The 20146-nt window shown below is 42.7% G+C and overlaps 1 protein-coding gene and 5 non-coding genes across 6 annotated transcripts; 1 reads left to right on the forward strand and 5 right to left on the reverse strand.

Annotated features, from left to right (window-relative positions):
* Positions 1–247: 247 nt before the first annotated feature.
* Positions 248–8020, reverse strand: LOC139532296 (LON peptidase N-terminal domain and RING finger protein 2-like). The gene is made up of 10 exons (XM_071329722.1): positions 7044–8020; positions 5540–5658; positions 5293–5430; positions 4839–5163; positions 4564–4669; positions 4355–4469; positions 4110–4231; positions 3808–3966; positions 2940–3252; positions 248–2678 (listed from the first exon to the last, which is right to left on the reverse strand). Exons 1-10 carry the CDS (start codon positions 7723–7725, stop codon positions 2478–2480), a joined length of 2280 nt encoding a protein of 759 aa, XP_071185823.1. The 5' UTR covers positions 7726–8020; the 3' UTR covers positions 248–2477.
* Positions 8021–13408: 5388 nt separating this feature from the next.
* trnan-guu (transfer RNA asparagine (anticodon GUU)) lies at positions 13409–13482 on the reverse strand. The gene has a single exon. It is a non-coding gene; the product is annotated as a tRNA-Asn (tRNA).
* Positions 13483–13852: 370 nt separating this feature from the next.
* Positions 13853–13926, forward strand: trnan-guu (transfer RNA asparagine (anticodon GUU)). The gene has a single exon. It is a non-coding gene; the product is annotated as a tRNA-Asn (tRNA).
* Positions 13927–14238: 312 nt separating this feature from the next.
* trnak-cuu (transfer RNA lysine (anticodon CUU)) lies at positions 14239–14311 on the reverse strand. The gene has a single exon. It is a non-coding gene; the product is annotated as a tRNA-Lys (tRNA).
* A 2521-nt stretch (positions 14312–16832) lies between these two features.
* On the reverse strand, positions 16833–16905 carry trnak-uuu (transfer RNA lysine (anticodon UUU)). Its single transcript has one exon. It is a non-coding gene; the product is annotated as a tRNA-Lys (tRNA).
* A 1712-nt stretch (positions 16906–18617) lies between these two features.
* trnak-uuu (transfer RNA lysine (anticodon UUU)) lies at positions 18618–18690 on the reverse strand. The gene has a single exon. It is a non-coding gene; the product is annotated as a tRNA-Lys (tRNA).
* Between the last annotated feature and the right edge of the window lie 1456 nt (positions 18691–20146).

Genomic DNA, 20146 nt, shown 5'->3' on the forward strand with positions numbered 1-20146 from the left:
ATGGGCATCTGGCCAAATCCCCCTGATATTAGCCTCATATTCAGACACCTTTCTATGGTTGCCCCATGCTTAATAACATCAGTGTGGTAACTCACTCATGGAACCTGTTCTTTCCTACTATAGATCATGTGATCTGTGTGTATTCAATACAAAATGGCAAGCAACAATGTTTCTTGTGAAGGAGCTGGCCTTACCACATGCACATCAAGGGGTTAAAAAAAAGAATAACTGGGACAGATAAAAATGGTCAGAATTCAATAAATATTTATTAGGCTATAAAACAGATGGTTCAAAGAGGCCATGCTAAAAAGTTATTAACCCCCCCCCAAAAAACTTTCCTGCAGAGCATTCTTTTCCCACTGTTCAAAAAGACCCCCTTTCAAGACACAAACCGTGGCCAACACACGTGAACACACTCAAATTGACAAGAGGATGTTGAGGATGACCTTGATGGTAAACGTATAACTATATGGAATGGTTTGAATAATAAACGTTTTGGGCCCAATGAACACACAAGTAACAAAATCATACATTTAAAAAAGGTATAAGTTAAGATTCACTGAATGCAATTTTCACATTCCTGTTAACAAAAATGTAGTGATGAGCAATTTCTGCAAATGTGTCTGGGACACAGGAAGTTGGTGGCACCTTCACTTGGGAGGACGGGCTCATGGTAATGGCTGGAACGGAATCAGTGGAATGGTATCAAATACATCAAACATGGTTTGAAGCCATTCCATTTGCGCCGTTCCAGCCATTATTAGGACCCGTCCTCCTCTCAGCAACCTCCACTGGTCTGGGAGAATGATGGCGTGTGTGTTTATCAAGAGGGTTTGGTAAGGAATCAATTCGGGAGAATCCAGATCATTCCAACATGGTGATGACGGAGCACGGAGGTGACTCATTGTCTACAAATATGACATGTCTCCGGTTCTGACTTCTAAGTAACCCAAATTACTCACCTGGCTGCTTCTCCAAGATCTGACTGTGTGGGTGAAATATGCCAAGTCACAGAAGCTTTTAATGTGGTGACCACACAGAGTACACCAGTCCTTACAATTTGGAATATGGCATATTTTGTGCCTTTGCCCAGGTCTCTTGACAACCTCTGGTTGTGGGGGGAAAGAGACCCACTGTGTGATTTTGGAATAGACTTATGTAGATAACTATGAAGGTGAGTGTCTATGCATACCTCACAACAGCACAGTGGAAAGAAACACCACTTGGCCTCATTGTTACTGTAAAAAAAAAAATAATAATAGTTACTGTACAGCACATCAAACTCATTCCACAGAGTGCAGAGCGTCTGCAGCTTTTCGGTCCACCTTTGTACTTGATTGATGAATTAAGGTCACTAATTAGCAAGGAGCTCCCCTCACTTGGTTGTGTAGGTCTTAATTGAAAGGAAAAAACAGAAAACCTGCAATCACTTGGCCCTCTGTGGAATGAGTTTGACACCCCTGCTGTACAGCATCCAATGATGAACATTCCCTTAAGGGACTTCAACCTGGGACAAACCAACTTCAGCTCCTGTGACCAGTCTGGCTAGATCAGAAAACACACCATGGGGAGGCTGAAAACATTAGTTACCGATGTGAATCTGGGCAATTGAGCGAGCTGAAAATCATTGGTTAATTAATCAAGATGGTTGACGAGCTATGAAGCCACTTATAAAGACATGATTTAGGCTTACTATATTTCATCAAGCTTTGATTAATTTAACTAAACTAGGCTGTTGAATGACAGGGGTGTTGTCCTACTGTCCATTGTTTTTGTGACAGAGAGGAAAGGGGTGGATCTGTCCTCCTGCCACCTTGTGGATGTTTGGTGCTACTACAATGTCTGTGCTATGTCCCATAGAAAAATGCTAAATTTCCATACATGAAAATTGGCTTCACATGACAAATAGTAGAAAATAAATATTGCAAAAATAATTTAAGGCCTCATTTGAACACAGGCCAACAATAAAACAATAACAAAATAAACCTAATGTACCACACATACACATGACAAAACTGGACTTAATGAAATTGACCCAAAGATATGTGCGCAAACCTGACACCCATTTATGCGTTTTGGTTGGGTAGGGCTAGTCCATCAATCCTTTTTGTAAGACTCAAGTAGAACCCATTCCTGAGATCATGAACAACACTGCTGAATCATTCCCACTGTTGAAACTCTATCTGAGGCTAGAGCTTCTGAGAAATGGAGTATCTTCTCCCTTCTTCTCCAGGGCCCAGTTTTCCAAAAAGGATCTATCCGGATTTTGTCTATCAGATTTGTCTATCAGATTTTGTCTATCTAATGCATAGAAATATAATGAATAGAACAGAAAAATAACAGACTTCAACGGGGACTCCCGTTCTATGCATTATATTTCTATGCATTTACTCCTAGCCGATAGGTAACTTTTGACAATCTGGATTTCGCCTAACTGGGCCCAAATTATTCTAAACTGATCACCTCTCAGGGGGCCACTACAGTGATGATGATGCTGCCGCTGCTGAAGATGGTCGCCGCGGTGGAGGGTGTTTGCGTGTGACGAGGCTGAGCACGCGGCGGGTGGTGCTGAGGCGCTCTCGGAGGGTGGTCATGGCCAGGATGCTTAGCTGGGCTCTCTTCTCCAGGGGCAGTACAGCCAGCAGCCACCAACACCATGCAGGACCACTGGCACTCCCCTGAGAACACAGAGGCAATGTGTGGTCGGGTTAGAGAAGACAGGACACAGAGAATTATTCCATATCACAACCAAAAGTGTCTATGGCCAAGATTGCACAGTTTAATCAGCTTTTATAAAGGTGAATTCTTAGAGGAACAGATATGGGTATTTAGATTTAGCTGGGTGGATCTACTGTCAAAGTTTCTCCTAACCAGGCAACGAAACCAGGAAAAACTCAGAACCCTAGTTCTACTGCACGTATCTGCTGACTGTTTCTTACCTGTATGTCAGGGTCTTTTTCAGGCAGCTGTCCAAAGTGACTGACGATCTGGTTCTTCATGTTGTCTTTGAGGGAGGTGAACCAGGTGCTGGCCTGCTCGTACACAAAGTCATGCAGCTTCTGCAGCTCCGCCAGCTCCTCTCCATCCACCTTCTGGTCCTCCAGGTGCTCTATCTTGGCTGTGTTGTAGCCGTCACGGTGGCCGTGGCTCAGCACTCTGAAGCGGGACACTCCGACCGTGTCGACCACCGAGCGCCCGTGTAGTTGGAACTTCACGTCTGTCACCTCCAACATGCAGCCGTAGTCTGCGAAGCTGTGGCAAGTGAAACGCAGGGTATACAGATGTAGGATCTTATTGTGAGACAGTTTGCTACAGCAGAAAAATTATTCTGCAGCAACTGGAAATGTGAATTATTATGTGGATTATAATTCATGGACATTTCTGTAGGGGTTGGTCAACTTTTTCATTAGGGCAAATCAAGTCGAATTTACAAACTTTAGAAACCTTTTAAAAACTCTAAATACACTAGAAGTTTGCATTTCCTGCTGTGCATGGAAATTCTCTGCAACAAAAGAGTGATCAAATTAGGATCCTACATCTGCATTAGCTCACATGAATCTGTTGGACTGAAAGTGTGAGGGATAGGCTAGTGTAGTGGAGGTAGTTCACAGAGCTACCCCTGTGTGGATGAGTAACTATGCCGGAAACCTGTTAGCACTCAGATAAAATGTCTAGGGTAGGCTTTAGTTCAGTGGGCTAACATGGTCTTGAATTGAGTCGCAAACACAGGTTTGCTACCCTTTTGGTTAAACTAGTGTCAAAGTGTTTTGATGGCTGTGTTGGCACAGTTGTAAAACCTCCACTCACCCTTTGATGTCGTCAGCGATGCACATTCCAAACTGCTTGGTTCCCGTCTCCATAGAGCGTCGGATCATCAGCCTATAACACGGCTCGAAGACTTGCAGAGGGCAGGGAATTGTGGGAAAGGCCATGGTGCAGATGAAGATGGGCACTTCCTGGGCCAAGCTGCAGAGAGAATAAAACATGGGTTAAACCACTAAATATGATATTCTGCCCAAATAATATTGTATCATAGGATTCTAAAACATTGTCAGACATTTTGTTTTGAGAAGGGGTTAGGGGCTGAAATGTAATGAGGCCTGACTCACTTTGACAGCTCTGCCATTTCTTCCTGGTACACCTTGCTCCTCTCAGCCAGCTCCTCAGACAGGTAGCGCTGCAGCACCTCCTCCATCAGCAGGGTCTTATGGTACCCTCTAGTGGCCAGGTACTGCAATTACAACAGGCTCAATCAGATAACAAGGGGAATTTTGGTCATAACTCATTTTGTCTTTCAGTAATTGATATTAATTTCCAATAGTAGTGAAGGCAGGTCTGTGTGGTGACTATTTACCTCTGTAATGTTCTCTTTACACAGCGGGCAGTTGGGGTTGTGGTCCAAACAGCGCTCAAGACACTTCATGCAGAAGGTGTGTCCACAGGGGGTGGTGACTGGCTCGTAGAACAGCCTGGAGAAAACACATGGGGGGGTTTAGTTTTAATAACTACATAGGGAAAACTGGACCTACAGACAGGGTGTGTGTGTGTGTGTGTTTGACTTACCTTATACAAACAGAGCAGTCCATGTCAGCACTATCCAGGAGCTGAGGGGGCACCTCTCTCCTCTCACTGCAACAAGCAGCAGGCATCTGGGATGAGCTTGACCCATCTGAACACAAGACTCAAACAAATACACTTACATTATTGCTGAGGTTTCTATACGTTTATAATGATTGCATTCACACAACAGTAAGATACTTTGCAAGATTTTTGTTCACTAGTATTACTTTAAAAATAAACTTTTTGGCAACAAGAATGGGGGGGGTTGGGTTGGGTACCTTTTCTGGGCAGCTTGTTGGGGGGTGCAGAGCCTTGGGGCTCGTCTGAGAGCTTCCTCTTTAGAACAGGGGGGAGAGGTAAGGCAGCCAGGACACAAGCCAGGGTCTTGGAGTCCTCACATGAGGACTTGGTCTCTGCTCCGGTGTCAGACAAACTGTCTCTACGGCCAGTAGGGGTTTGGCTCCATCTACGAGGGGTGGAATGGAGGGAGTCGAAGAGAAGGGAGGCTGGTTTGAGGTGGGAGGCGGGGCCTGTTTGGTGGAGGCGGAGTGATGACGTGGGGAGACCGTCCGTCTTGAACGTGGAGAACATCTCACTCAGCATCTACAGGGGGAAAGAGACATAGACAGTGATTGGCCGTCGTCGCAGTCAATCGGGCACACAAGTGGTTGCGTAACTGGTTCGGTGAACTAACTAATTCAATTTAATACAACTTCAATGGTATAGAAACACAGCGGAGTAGCTTAACTTTTGCGTTTCCAGCTTGACTGAGGTCCAGTCTGGCTTCAAAGCCAGACAGTAGAAGTATTCTTGCAGGGCCTCTTCATTATAACCGGCTTTGTTCAGAGCCAGGGCCTTCACGTAGTGAGCCTGAGAACACAAACACACAAAACCCCAAGTACCACAGTGTCTTTCAGGTTAATTTACACAAAATTGGGTAAATGTGTTAATGTCAGGAAACAGTTGCGTGTTTCCGTACCTTGGGAGAGAGGGGCGTCAGTCGACACATGGCGTCTCCATCCTGTAGGGCCTGTCTGAAGCTGTTCATCTCCATATGCAGCTCTGCCCGTCGGGCCAGCAGCCCACACATATAGGGGGCTGTGCAGAGGGAATATGATACAAACATTAGTTAAGAGTCAGATTCAGTTTAAGTTATTCACATATCTCCAGCACCCTCCATTGCTCGTGTTCATTGTGTCAATGCCTTAAAACCAGTATAAAACCAGGCTGTATGGGTTTGAAGACCCTAAATTATTAGTTTGTCATTGATATGTCATTACTTAAAAGCTATAACTGTATTCATAACCCTTTTACAACCCCCCCCTGAGAGGGTAATGTGTTACCTAAATATTCAACCTACAAGCAGTAACACAAATGATGACAAGCTGTATGTAGGGCAGAATATTATTTCATAAGATCCAGGTCATATGGAACAAGTTCTGGGCTAGGTCATGAGTTGAAGCAGTTCCACCATTCCTGCCCTCTTTCGGGCCTCAGATCATTGCATACCTCTATCCTATTACCTTGCGCGCTGAGGCCTATATTACTGTTGGGTAGAGATTAGAGAAGGAGTGTCACTTCCAAACACCCTGTCATTAAATGTTTTGTGTGTGTCAAGACAAAAATGTCCGCCTGTGTCTAACACTACAAAGCATTTGTCTATGCAACGCCTGACTTATTTGGAAAGCCTATCATAGCTACCTATCCATGTAATAAAAGGTAGAAGCTACCTTTCTGCCTACTCTGATCACTAGACTAGAGTTCCCTCAAACTCCACAGGCATTTCTCTACAAACCAGGTCAGCCCAAATCATGAATCTTCTGCTAAATCTGTGCTATTTTGACAAAGTGCATGACTTTACTCACACAACTCATGCCTTAGCTGAACTTGTCATCATGGTGTGATGATGCCAATATATCCCAACCTCTATCTGGTATAGTTTGTGTTATGAACGTGGCACAGGTGGTAACTTATCCCATAACCACTGGTTCCCTCACCCAATCACTACACTGGTGGCAGTGATGGGATAATCCCTGCGGACCAGGGCTGTTCACCTTCAATCAGTGATGTCATTAACATGGCTTTGACCTTATGGGTTGACATAACCTATTACAAACCTACGCACGTCACAGAAGCAGGTTACAGGCTTTTATTTCAATGTGCACAGAAAGATCATGCAAAAAGAATGATGATGTAATGTTATAGGGACAATCTATAGTTGATTACATTCCTTTTTGGACTCAAAATGTATGTTATGTACCCATTGATTCTTAAAGAATATAACTAAAATGGCTCATAAGCTTAGTTCAACAGTTATCAGAACCCAACATGTAAGCTTATTTTACTGCAATGTTAGTTCTGTCTATGAATTTGAGTTTTTACATTTCTCCAGCCCCATCCCTCAGCTTTTTACTAAAACAGTGTGGCTGAATACGCTTTGTCTCAACTGCGGACTTCCCCTTTAAAATACGTTTTTATTTTACCTTTTTCAAGAGCGTTGTTGTATTTTTCAAGGGCGTTGATAAAGCCCTGTTCATTCCGCATTCTATCCCCTTCAAGCCAGCATCGTCTTGCTTCACTCTCTGCGCAAAACCATTTACCCAACAGGCCACTGAGTACTACATTCACTTTAAAACCGATTGGCTTTAATCCTCTATTTGTTTTGTTCAGTTTGTAACGACATAATTCACATTCTTTGATACCGTCATCTTCAATGCATGGTTTGCAGAATGTATGGCCGCATTCCAAAGTTGTTGGCTCGATTAACAAGCACTTGCAAAGCCGACATGAGAACAGGTCCAACGAATGCTCATCCTCAGAAACCCAATTGGAGTCTGTGCATTCTTTTAGGCATTCTTTTACGCGCAAAATGTGCGCAATACAGTCAACGAGAGACCCTAGTTCGTTTGGTCGTAACTTGTCCAAGTTGGCGGCGGTGCAGTATGAATCCAGAGCCTCCGCTATCCGCCCAGCCCTGCTGAGCGCGTCCGCTTTGAGGAGGCAGAGGCTCCGGTCCGGGTGTCGGAGGTCCGCCAGCTGCGAGCTGTAGATCTCAGCAAGGAGGTTGAAGTCCCCAGCACGGAAGGCTTCCCGTGCAACTGACAGCATTTCTGGACTCAAGCCCGCAGCAGCAGTATTGTCGTGGTTTTCCAAACGAACATCCATATCAGTGAAGTCTATAACATCTATGTAAAGCAAATGTGTGTATTCAAATAAAATAAATGATTTGGTCAATAGAGACAGACCGAGAGTTGACTTCCGATCACTGATTGCTTTCTATGTAACCTGCTACACTGAAAGTTTGTATAACCTCCTGAATTAAATTACGCGCGACTGGAGAGCCATTCTAAATGCATATTGTTCTTCAAATTAATCAACGCATAATAAATAAATAAAATAACACCCATAAATTGCTACGGTAGACGGTCACCGTCAACATACTTTTACTGTGACCTAAGTGAATGCGCTGCGTTTGGTAATGGCACGTGACTTCAAGGGAGAGACCCCATTGGTGTGTTATGGTTCTTGTTTTGTGTGTTATATGGTTCGTTTTATAATGGACAGGAGGTTGTGTAAGTGAACATTTCTGATGAATGGAAAAGGTCCGTTTCTTGGAGATTATGACATGGATACATATAACTAGGATAAAGTTCCTTATTTCTAGAGCCAAAGCGTATAATGCAAAGGGTCTATATTTGTTCAAAGTAGCTTACAAAGCCTTGATCAAGATGATTAAAAAAATTGTAAGCATTTTTTTTTTTTTACAAAGACAAGAAATAGTGGGTCACTGAAAGTTTATAGACTAAACATAATGTTATTTATTTATCAGACGTCATTATTCATGAAAAAAAAACATTTTGCTATTGATAGGCTAATGACAGTTACTGCGTTTGCCAAAGATGAACTCAAATCAAATTTTATTGGTCACATGAACATATTTAGCATATGCTATTGCGGGTGCAGCAAAATGCTTATGTTCCTAGCTCCAACAGTGCAGTAGTATCTATCAATTCACAACAATACACACAAATCTAAAATTAAAAGAATGTAATTAAGAAATACATCGATATTAGGACGAGCAATGTTGGAGTGGCATTAACTAAAATACAGTAGAATACAGTATATACATATGAAATTAGTAAAACCGTATGTAAACATGATTCAAGTGACTGTACATAGGGCAGCAGCCTCTAAGGTGCAGGGTTGAGTAACCCGGTGGTAGCCGGCTAGATAAAGGGGAACACCAGTGTCTACATATTGGAGGCTGTTATGTTATTTTTTTCATTAAACTTTTATTCATACAAGTTATTCTCTAAAAATATATATATTTAAGATAAGGATTACTTTATTGGTCCATTTACTATCTGAGCAACTGAGAATTGTTTTGTTGCATATCCCATTCTCCCCGGAAGACAAACACATACTTTTTTGCACTAAATCTTGCACTGACTATGCGCACACACACTAGACTCTACCCACACAACACGTGTACGTACACTGACATCCCAACATACACACATCACGCGCACACATACATACTGACACCCCACACACCCACCACATAGGCTGCTGCTACTGTCTATTATCTATCCTGTTGCCTAGTCACTTTACCCCTACCTATATGTACATAGCTACCTCGATTACCTTGTACCCCTGCACATCGACTCAGTACTGGTACTCCTTGTATATAGCCATGATACTTTTACTTGTTGTTATTCACTGTGTATTTATTCCTCATGTCACTATTTCTATATATAGGTATGTTTATATCTTTATCTTAACTCTGCATTGCTGGAAAAGGACCCGTAAGTAAGCATTTCACTGTTAGTCTACACTTGTTTAAGAAGCATGTGACAAATATAATTTTACTTGGCATATGTACGTACATACACATACGTACGTACATACGTACATACATATGTACACACAGGTAACTGACGAAATAAAGGAAACGCTTGAGTAAATGAGGGACACAAAGTATATTTAAAGCAGGTGCTTCCACACAGGTGTGGTTTCTGTGTATACACAGTTACAGTTGAAGTCGGAAGTTTACATACACCTTAGCCAAATACATTTAAACTCAGTTTTTCACAATTCCTGACATTTAATCCTAGTAAAAATGCTCTGTCTTAGGTCAGTTAGGATCACCACTTTATTTTAAGAATGTGAAATGTCGGAATAATAGTAGAGAGAATGATTTATTTCAGCTTTTATATCTTTCATCATGTTCCCAGTGGGTCAGAAGTTTACATACACTCAATTAGTATTTGGTAGCATTGCCTTTAAATTGTTTAACTTGGGTCAAATGTTTCAGGTAACTTTCCACAAGCTTCCCACAATAAGTTGGATGAATTTTGTCCCATTCCTCCTGACAGAGCTGGTGTAACTGAGTCAGGTTTGTAGGCCAGCTTGCTCGCACATGCTTTTTCAGTTCTGCCCACACATTTTCTATAGGATTGTAGGGCTATAGGGCTATAGGGCTTTGTGATGGCCACTCCAATACCTTGACTTTGTTGTCCTTAAGCCATTTTGCCACAACTTTGGAAGTATGCTTGGGGTCACTGTCCATTTGGAAGACCCATTTGCGACCAAGATTTAACTTCCTGACTGATGTCTTGAGATGTTGCTTCAATATATCCACATCATTTTCCTACCTCGTGATGCCATCTATTTTGTGAAGTGCACCAGTCCCTCCTGCAGCAAAGGACCCCCACAACATGATGCTGCCACCCCCGTGCTTCACGGTTGGGATGGTGTTCTTCGGGTTGCAAGCCTCCCCCTTTTTCCTCCAAACATAATGATGGTCATTATGGCCAAACAGTTCTATTTTTGTTTCATCAGACCAGAGGACATTTCTCCAAAAAGTACAATCTTTGTCCCCATGTGCAGTTGCAAACCGTAGTCTGGCTTTTTTATGGCGGATTTGGAGCGGTGGCTTCTTCCTTGCCGAGCGGCCTTTCAGGTTATGTCGATATAGGACTCGTTTTACTGTGGATATAGATACTTTTGTACCTGTTTCCTCCAGCATCTTCACAAGGTCCTTTGCTGTTGTTGTGTGATTGATTTGCACTTTTCACACCAAAGTACGTTCATCTCTAGGAGACAAAACACGTCTCCTTCCTGAACGGTATGACGGCTGCGTGGTCCCATAGTGTTTATACATGCGTACTATTGTTTGTACAGATGAACGTGGTACCGTCAGGCGTCTGGAAATTGCTCACAAGGATGAACCAGACTTGTGGAGGTCTACAATTTTTTTTCTGAGGTTTTGGCTGAAGTCTTTTGATTTTCCCATGATGTCAAGCAAAGAGGCACTGGGTTTGAAGGTAGGCCTTGAATTACATCCACAGGTACACCTCCAATTGACTCAAATTATGTCAATTAGCCTATCAGAAGCTTCTAAAGCCATGACATCATTTTCTGGAATTTTCCAAGCTGTTTAAAGGCAGTCAACTTAGTGTATGTAAATTTCTGACTCACTGGAATTGTGATAAGTTAAATAATATGTCTGGAAACAATTGTTGGAAAAATGACTTGTGTCATGCACAAAGTAGATGTCCTAACCGACTTGCCAAAACTATAGTTTCATAACAAGAAATTTATGGAGTGGTTGAAAAACAAGTTTTAATGATTCCAATCTAAGTGTATGTAAACTTCCGACTTCAACTGTATCTGTATACACACACAGAGTAGTTGGGGTCAGACGCAGGGACAGCCACAGTGCAGTGCCCCTGGAGCAGTTTGGGGTGGGGTGGGGGGGGTAAAGTGCCTTGCTCAATGGCACAACGGCGGTAGGCATTTCAATCTATTTCGCAAGAGAGACCTGTTCAAGATGGCATTAGTCTGAAATGTTACAAAAAGAGCCATGTTATAAAAAGTAGCTCCAGTTCAGAGGGCCCACCCTTTCATACTATGCCTAAACTTGCCCAGTGGCAGCACTTGGGTGCACCTCAATTGTCTAAACAAATTGACGTTCCCCAAATTCTTTGAAGCTGGCACTCCCTCCAGATTTCATATGGCCCCTTAGATATGGGAAATATCTATTGTTCAATACAATGCCTGTAATATGCAATATATATTCAGTTCTGTTATATGACATTTGCTTACATGTGCTGACTGGGTGACCGTCAGTCTACAATGCTTAAAAGACACCATAACGTTGTCATAGAACAGTATTTCATGTCACCTGCCCACCAAACAATGGCACATGCTCAGGGCACACCAAGAAAATTGGCGATCTCTCTTGATCAGAGCCGAGGCAGAGAGTGGGGGAAGGGAGGAAGTGGTTACAAGAAAGCTGTTTATTGGACTATTAATAGCAGTTAGAAGTGAACACTCACACAGTGGTCCCTCAGCATTTAATGTCCCCATTCAGTTGAACAGCGGGCTGGGGCAGCTTGTTTTTACCATGGCAACGCTGTTGGTCTTCAGTACTACAGCCTTGGGACGAAACACAACTTAAATCTAGAGTAGGTCAGGCTTTGAAATCTGATATCTGAACGATGAGCAACAAGGTGTCTGCTCTTTGTTGCGTCTACTCCCCTCTCATTGCACTATTTAATTGGGCCATATGATATCACTGATCCATTGTTTTACGTCAGAATGCAGGACAATTGCATCTTGACGGACGAGCGCCACGTAGGAATGACGCTACAAGACAAGCAATCCCTGATCTGAAAGAGAACAAAGACAAGTTACGCTTTACATTAATCCTTATTACCATTTATTGGTGACTTACCTGTCAAACATGGGATAAAAGGTCAACAGGAGGAGGTCAACCGGAAGCTGTCATTTCTCGTCATGAACAGTGTCTAGTTAGGATGATCAACATTCATCATCATCATCCTCATTAGCGTGCATTGTAGGCTGAGCGCATGCAAGATCACAGCATCAAGCTCAAAGGACACAAATCAGCCCCTACAAAGGCTGCTGTCAAAAATCTACCCCAGTGGAGCCCAACCAGGGGTACTAGGACCCCTTGGGGAACTTCAAATCAAATCCTTTGATTAATTGTTCAGCAGTCTTATGGCTTGGGGATAGAAGCTGTTAAGGAGCCTTTTGGTCCTAAACTTGGGGCTCCGGTACCGCTTTCCGTGCAGTAGCAGAAAGAACAGTCTATGACTTGGGTGACTGGAGTCTTTGACAATCGTCTTACAAGACGTAGCAGCTCTGTCCTGCCACAATGCACGGAGAAGCCAGCCAGCTCTATATTATCCGTGTCGTCGTTCTGCCACTTCTAGGTGAAACATAAGATATTACAGTTTTTAATGTCAAGTTGGTAGGATAGTCTTAATTGTAGATTGTCCAGTTTGTTTTCCAATGATTGCACGTTGGCCAATAATACGGAGGGTAGTGGTGGTTTACCTACTCGTCAGCGAATTCTTACAAGGCACGCCGCCCTCCTCCCCCTTTTTCTCCGTCTTTTCTTCACGCTGATGACGGGGGTTTGGGCCTTGTCTTGACAAAGCAGCATATCCTTCGCATCAGGCTCATTAAAGAAAAAATCTTCGTCCAGTTCGAGGTGAGTAATCTCTGTTCTTATGTCCAGAAGGTACTTGACCTATTCACAGGGGCTATTTGAGAAGATTCATGAGACCATAGAGCTACTGGTAAAATTCCAAAGGGGATACTTCAGGGGTACTCCAGGCAGAGCAAATTTCAGTTGGTGGTTCAGTAACCGAAAATGATTGAGAACCACTGATCTACCCTATGGATTAGTGCTATTCAGGATCCTTGGGACATCCCTACCCTAAACCCTTACCTAACCTTAATCATTTAAAATGGGGTAGGGACGTCCCAAGGCTTCTGGATTGCAAGGACCCATTTATTAGGAGGCAAAAAACAATCTCGTCCCTGGGTGGGCTCGAACCACCAACCTTTAGATTAACAGTCTAACGCGCTAGCCGATTGCGCCACAGAGACAGTTCCACCACATCTATGTGACCATTATTAAGAATGTCACAATCCCCTTGCCAGTTAATCTGTGTACTCTGTCAGACTTGGGGTTTTCAATGCAAAGTGGCTTCCTTTGCTACACGTGCACTGCTCTGAGAAGACCTGCACCAGTAACAATCTTTTCAGAGCCTCTACTTTTCACTTTTCAGTGCCTTGCTCCAGCACGGCAGCACCCACAGTAGGCTGAGCTAATGAGTGATCAGTGTCAACATCCTGAGACTACCTGAAATACAAATCACCCCTTACCGTTGCTCTCTAAACTCTAACAAAGATCTGACAGTCACCCAACCTCCAGACATGCAGATTTTTAGGACGTTTTATTCCAAGTGGTTTCACCGTCTCTGTGGCGCAATCGGCTAGCGCGTTAGACTGTTAATCTAAAGGTTGGTGGTTCGAGCCCACCCAGGGACGATTTATTTTAGTTTTCTCCTTGAACATCTGGTTCCTTCAAATATAATGAAAAAAGCAGTGACAACATGCTGGAGATTCATCAATGCTTTTTCAAACCTCTTTCCCTTAACACATATACCGGTACTTTACTGCCATGACAGAATTAGTGCTGTTCCCTATACCATAACCTCAGCACCCAGAACAGAGAGTGCCAGGAGACTAACGTCTGCCATAACTCCTGTGAATAGTACTCTCATTTACACTTTAATTTTAGTAAAATACATGTCACACAAATTCCAAGTTCACTTCCTCTCTGCTGCTGTCCCTACAAAAAGCCCAACGTGGGGCTCGAACCCACGACCCTGAGATTAAGAGTCTCATGCTCTACCGACTGAGCTAGCCGGGCACTGAAGACCCCTGCATTCCTCAGAGGCTAAAACGATTTGCTACATCAGCAACTCCTACTTCAATAACAAAAGAAGGGCATGGGTGGAGCCTGGTCACAAAGAAGAGCGGGCTAGTTGGGACAAAAGACAGGACAACATAAATAGCAATAGCCACACGGGATCCTAGCACAAGAGGTTGGTACCTTAACTGGGGAGGACGGGCTCGTGGTAATGGCTGGAGCAGAATAGGTGGAATGGTATCAAATACACCAAACACATGATTTCCACATGTTTGATGCCATTCCATAGTCCTGTTCCAACCATTATTATGAGTAGCCTCCACTGGATCCCAGTTTCAACTACTCTACCACTGTCAAACACAGAGGCATACACAAAATGATGATTCTCCATAAACATGATTCAAAATAAAATATTGTCAAATGTATAAAAACACATCTCAACTGTAAAATTACAAGAAAAGATTTCTGCCCCGTGTGAGGCTCGAACTCACGACCTTCAGATTATGAGACTGACGCGCTGCCTACTGCGCCAACGAGGCCTGAAAATCACATGTAAACCACATGATTTTTAAAGACAAAAATAAAATACAAGACCTTCTGTTTGAACGGTACGGTTCACATACATTTTAATAAGCTAACAAGGATGTTGCAACACCATAAACATAACACTGTACAGCCCTTCTAAAACAGACGTTCCATTCAAATTCAAGTAAAACTTGCAGTAGCAAAAAATGGCAGCAGAGAAGCACAACAAGTGTAGACCATAGAGAATGATAGAGGATTCATCATTGTATCTGTCACACTGGGGCTGGGCAACTCCAGTCCTCGGGTGCCTGATTGGTGTCACACTTTTTCTCCATCCCTAGCAAACACAGCTGATTAATCAAATTGCATTCTAAACTGAAGATCATGATTAGGTGATTATTGGAGTCAGGTGTGTTAGCTGGGGCTGGGGCAAAACTGTGACACCAATCAGGCCCCCGAGGACTGGAATTACACAATACAGGGCAGTGCCGTTTATATCTGGGTTGCATCCGGTTTATACTGACCAACATCGCACTGGATGAATATAAAAAAGTTAATACCTTCGGCTGCGAGTGATGGGAAAATAAATATTTGGCCTCAGCGACAATTATTTTAATAATTCAATGGATGGTTTGTGTACAAAGGTGAAAAGTGTCCATCCATTATTCTGAATTTTCAAATCTGACTTCTCTATGTGGCTTCTATGGGATTTGTCTTTCTGGGCCAGACGTCACTTAAACTGCAGTACCGATGCAAAACTATAGGAGCAAAGGAAACCATATTTCTAGACTGGAACCCTGGCCCCTTGGGCAGCGCCATTTTGAAGTAGTCCATTTTCTTCTTCTACTACTTCTATGAGTTGGTAAACAAACTAAAAGGGTGCATACTGCCACCTGGAGTGTGCCATTTGAATAGGTATAAAGTCGAGGTTGGCAATTTACTGCCACCTGCAGTTATGGAATGTTTGCTCACGAGTATAATTCATTGGATTATCGCTCCAAATGGAATTATGTGATCCTTCCTTAGCCCATAGGAAGTACCACCCAGTTGACTACTTCAAAATGGTGAAAGTCTCAATGGCACCACCCATGCTAAAACTGGCTTTTGGGCACTAGAGTCCTCTATAATTCTCTATGGGATAGACAATGGAGGGTCAATGCAATGAAAATGAATGGTGCAGTGGTGGGCCACAAAACATATAAACCGCATGGCTCACCATTTATACTGCCTTGAGTGAGAGTCACTAATGCCGAACAGAACATAGCCTCGCCTTATCTTGCCAAGGCCAATCTGTCAATATGAACAGAAAAAGAGACATTAGAATACAGTCTGTAATAAACCAAAAACATCTCTGAAAATACAAGATTGTGAGCCTAAATAAATATATGCCTACATATTTTACATACAATCAATGTCTATTTTCATGAGACTCATAACGAGCAACAGTTGGCCCATGCATGCTTTTTTGGGGCTGCACACATGGACTGCAGTCTGCAGGTGGACAGCTAAGAGACCCCTAAAGCGAATTGGTGCAGATTGGCATTTTTTTCTTTCTTGGACATAAACAAAATACTTGCCTACTAAATGATTAGTGATGTATCGGTTTATTTTCTGTGTGTAATACCAGATAGCTTAATAACAGCTTGTAGCCGAGCATAGGCTCAGATCCATAGGCCCAACACAAGGTCAGCCATTGGCCTACTACTTGCATATCTACTTGCAACCCCTTAAAAAAAACTTTAGTAGGCTACGGGATGCATTTCAAATTTTAAGTATACAACAAATGCTTAAACTTTAGAGCCGCGGACGAATTAGATTTTATTTTTATCAGTCGACAAATCTTATTATTATTTTTTATTCCACAAATCTCTTTTGCAAGTTTACCTGTTCAACCGACGTCACTCCTCTGAAAATTATACGGCACGTGATTTGCGTCATTGAACTACCCAATATGAGGAGTCACAAGATTCTAACACGCAGGAAGAGAAAATGCTATCGCCCGAACAGGGACTTGAACCCTGGACCCTCAGATTAAAAGTCTGATGCTCTACCGACTGAGCTATCCGGGCTCTGTCCTCTGGAAGGGGAACTGCCATTATACGTGTTATAAACTATGATCTGTATTTGTCAGGTATTATAACCAACCCAAACACTGGAATTGACTGCTCCTACCCGACCTCAACCCAATTGCAACTTAATACTAGGAAGGTGTCCTTAATGTTTTGTACACTGTGTATATTTATATTCCGGTCTTTGACATTGCTCGTTCTGATGTTTCTTCATTTTTTAATGGACTACTTGTGCTCCAACTGCACTGTTGGAGCTAGAAACAAGCATTTCGCGGCACCTGCGATAACATCTGGAAATCTGTGTATGGACCAAAAAACGTTGATTTGAAGACTGTTGCAACACCATAAACAGAACAATATAGCCCAGTGGTTCTAAATCCTGGTCCTGGGTGTACATTTTTGTTTTTGCTCTAGCACTACACACCTGATTCTAATCATCAAAGCCTGATAAGGAGTTGATGATTTGAATCAGGTGTTTAGTGCTAGGGCAAACACAAATATGTACACCCTTTTGGGTCCCCAGGACCAGGTTGAGAACCACTGCTATAGTCCTCAAAATGGTCATGGCTAGACATATTTTGTCAAATTAACGTAAAAAGTTGAGTTCTGGATTTTAGCTAACCCTAACACTTTCCTAACTTTAACCTAATTATCATAACCTGCTACATTAATTATCCTAACCTGCAGAGTAAATTATCCTAACCCGCTACAAAAAGTGAAATCTGAAGTTAATTTGACAAAAGCTAGAACCCTTCTAGCCATAACCTAAAATAGACGTTCCACTCCCATTCAAGTAAAACTTGCAGTGAAACCCAGTGGCAACAGAGGGCGCACATCAAGAAAGGACAGAATGGATGGTCAATGCAATGCAGATATCAACCGTGCAGTAGTGGGCCACAAAACATGAAAACCGCATGGCTTAGCATTACCGACTTCAGCGGGAGTTGCTAATGCCGTAGGCTACACAACCAGCCTATGCTCGCCTTCCCTGGCCAGCCAAGGCATATCTGTCAATATTAGAATAAGGTCTCTAGTAAAATCGAAAACTCATGAAAAAAAACTGACTGTGAGCCTAAATATAAATAGGCAAACATGCACAAGCCAGCTGTGCTGTTTTTCCTCTGCATTCAAGACTGAGTCCTAGTCCTGGCCTGCAACTCTGTTAATTAATAAATGTATTGTACATAAAACAAATTATTGGCTACTATATTATTAGTGATGTATCCGCTTATTAATAGCAGATCGCTTAATAACAGCTTGTAGCCGAGCATAGCCGACTCCAATACATAGACCCAACAATAGGTCAGCCATGGGCCTACTACTTGCATACCTGTCGTTCATCTGACAAGCAAACCCTTAAACCCCTTTGGTACGGGATGCACTTCAAATTTAAAGTATGCACAAGTATGTAACAACAAATGCATCAACTTTAGAGCCGAGGAAGAATTATATTTTGTTTTGTTCAGTGCACAAATCTCTTTTGCAAGCTTACCTGTTCAACAGAGGTCACTCTTCTCTGAAAATTGTACTGCACGTGATTTGCGTAACTGAACCATATATTTTGAGTGGTTATAGGATTCTAACATCATGGAAAGTAAATGGTGTCGCCCAAACAGGGACTTTTGAAAATTTTACCACACGTGATTTGCGTAATTGAACGACCCATCATGAAGAGTCACAAGATTCTAGCACCCCTGGAGAGAAAATTGTAACGCCCGAACAGGGACTTGAACCCTGGACCCTCAGATTAAAAGTCTGATGCTCTACCGACTGAGCTATCCGGGCTCTTACAGAATGAAATGCCATTATATATTATAACCAATGTCAGAAATTCTCAGAAATGATAAAGAACACAAACATTTGAACTGTCTGCTCCTTTTAGCGCTTTGATGAGCGGGACAGGAGTCAACGTTGACACTGATGTGTGGGACAGGAGTCATTGTTGAGTGGGAGTAGCCTGCCACCTGGTGGTTTAGTCCTGACTGGTCAGTTGTTTTGTGGGGTACTTGTAAATAAGGGAAAGTTGTTGATGATAGATTAACCGGTAAACACTGTATCAATATCAGACTTTTATTATGATTGCTAAATACTGTTCAATTTAAACACTTGCACACCAATCCCACCTTCCCCAAAACACTTGTAAATATTGGACTATAAATTGTGCCTTCCTGTATTAGGGTGGCTTGGGGTTAAAGGCCCCGCTCCTGTAATTCTCACACAAACCACTTTGTCTCCCAAAAGTGTTCAACACCTTCCCTGGATGCCACTAGTCTTGCTCAACTAAAAATGCCATCTGTCTCACACTCTGGTATTGGCATATGCACTCTAGCCCAGGGTTTCCCTAACTTAGTCCTAGGGCCTCTGTTGGTCAATTTCTTCAATAAATGATCAGATCTATATAATTATCAAACATACATTAGTATGGAAAGGAAACACAGACTTGTTGTTTAAGTATTAAAATACTCCTTTTAGTAATACTATTGTAGGCAGACGTTGATACAGAGTACAGTATAACAGTATATGATAGTTCTCCCCAAGTTCTGCAAAATGTCTAAGACATCATGTAACTCATATAGCCTCCCCAATCACCCTTACGTAACTTTCCCTAGCAACAACATTTTAATAAATCTAACCTCCCCCTGACAGCAGGAACCATCTTATCAGCAAGTAAAAACTCAGAAGTGGGTTTGACCGAAACCTGACCTTCATGACAAGTATAGAGTCATAACAATGTGAATGAGTGTAAGCATCTTCTGACAGGTGGCTGGTTTCATCAGGTCTGTGGCAGCCTTGTGTTCTCAGAAAACCCGATAACCACGGTGGGATCCAGACAGGAGGAGTCTGAATGCAGACGCCTTCTGATCGTGTCTGAAGGTCACAACACTCAAAAACAGGTTTTAACACACACACACGCACGCACGCACGCACGCACACACACACACACACACACACACACACACACACACACACACACACACACAGAGGTCTCCTGAAGAGGAGACCTTATATCATTTATTAACCCTTTAAAAGGTATAAGGCCAGTCCTTGGGGCTTGATTGGTGTCACACTTTTGCTTAAGCCCCAGCTAACACACCTGACTCCAATAATCAACTAATCATGATCTTCAGTTTAGAATGCAATTAGTTGAATCAGCTGTGTTTGCTAGGGATGGGGAAAAGGTGTGACACCACTCCGGCCCCCGGAGGACTGGAGTTTCCCATCCCTGGCCTACATGATTACA

The sequence above is a fragment of the Salvelinus alpinus genome, chromosome 10 (genome assembly GCF_045679555.1).
Source record: "Salvelinus alpinus chromosome 10, SLU_Salpinus.1, whole genome shotgun sequence".
NCBI lineage: Eukaryota > Metazoa > Chordata > Actinopteri > Salmoniformes > Salmonidae > Salvelinus > Salvelinus alpinus.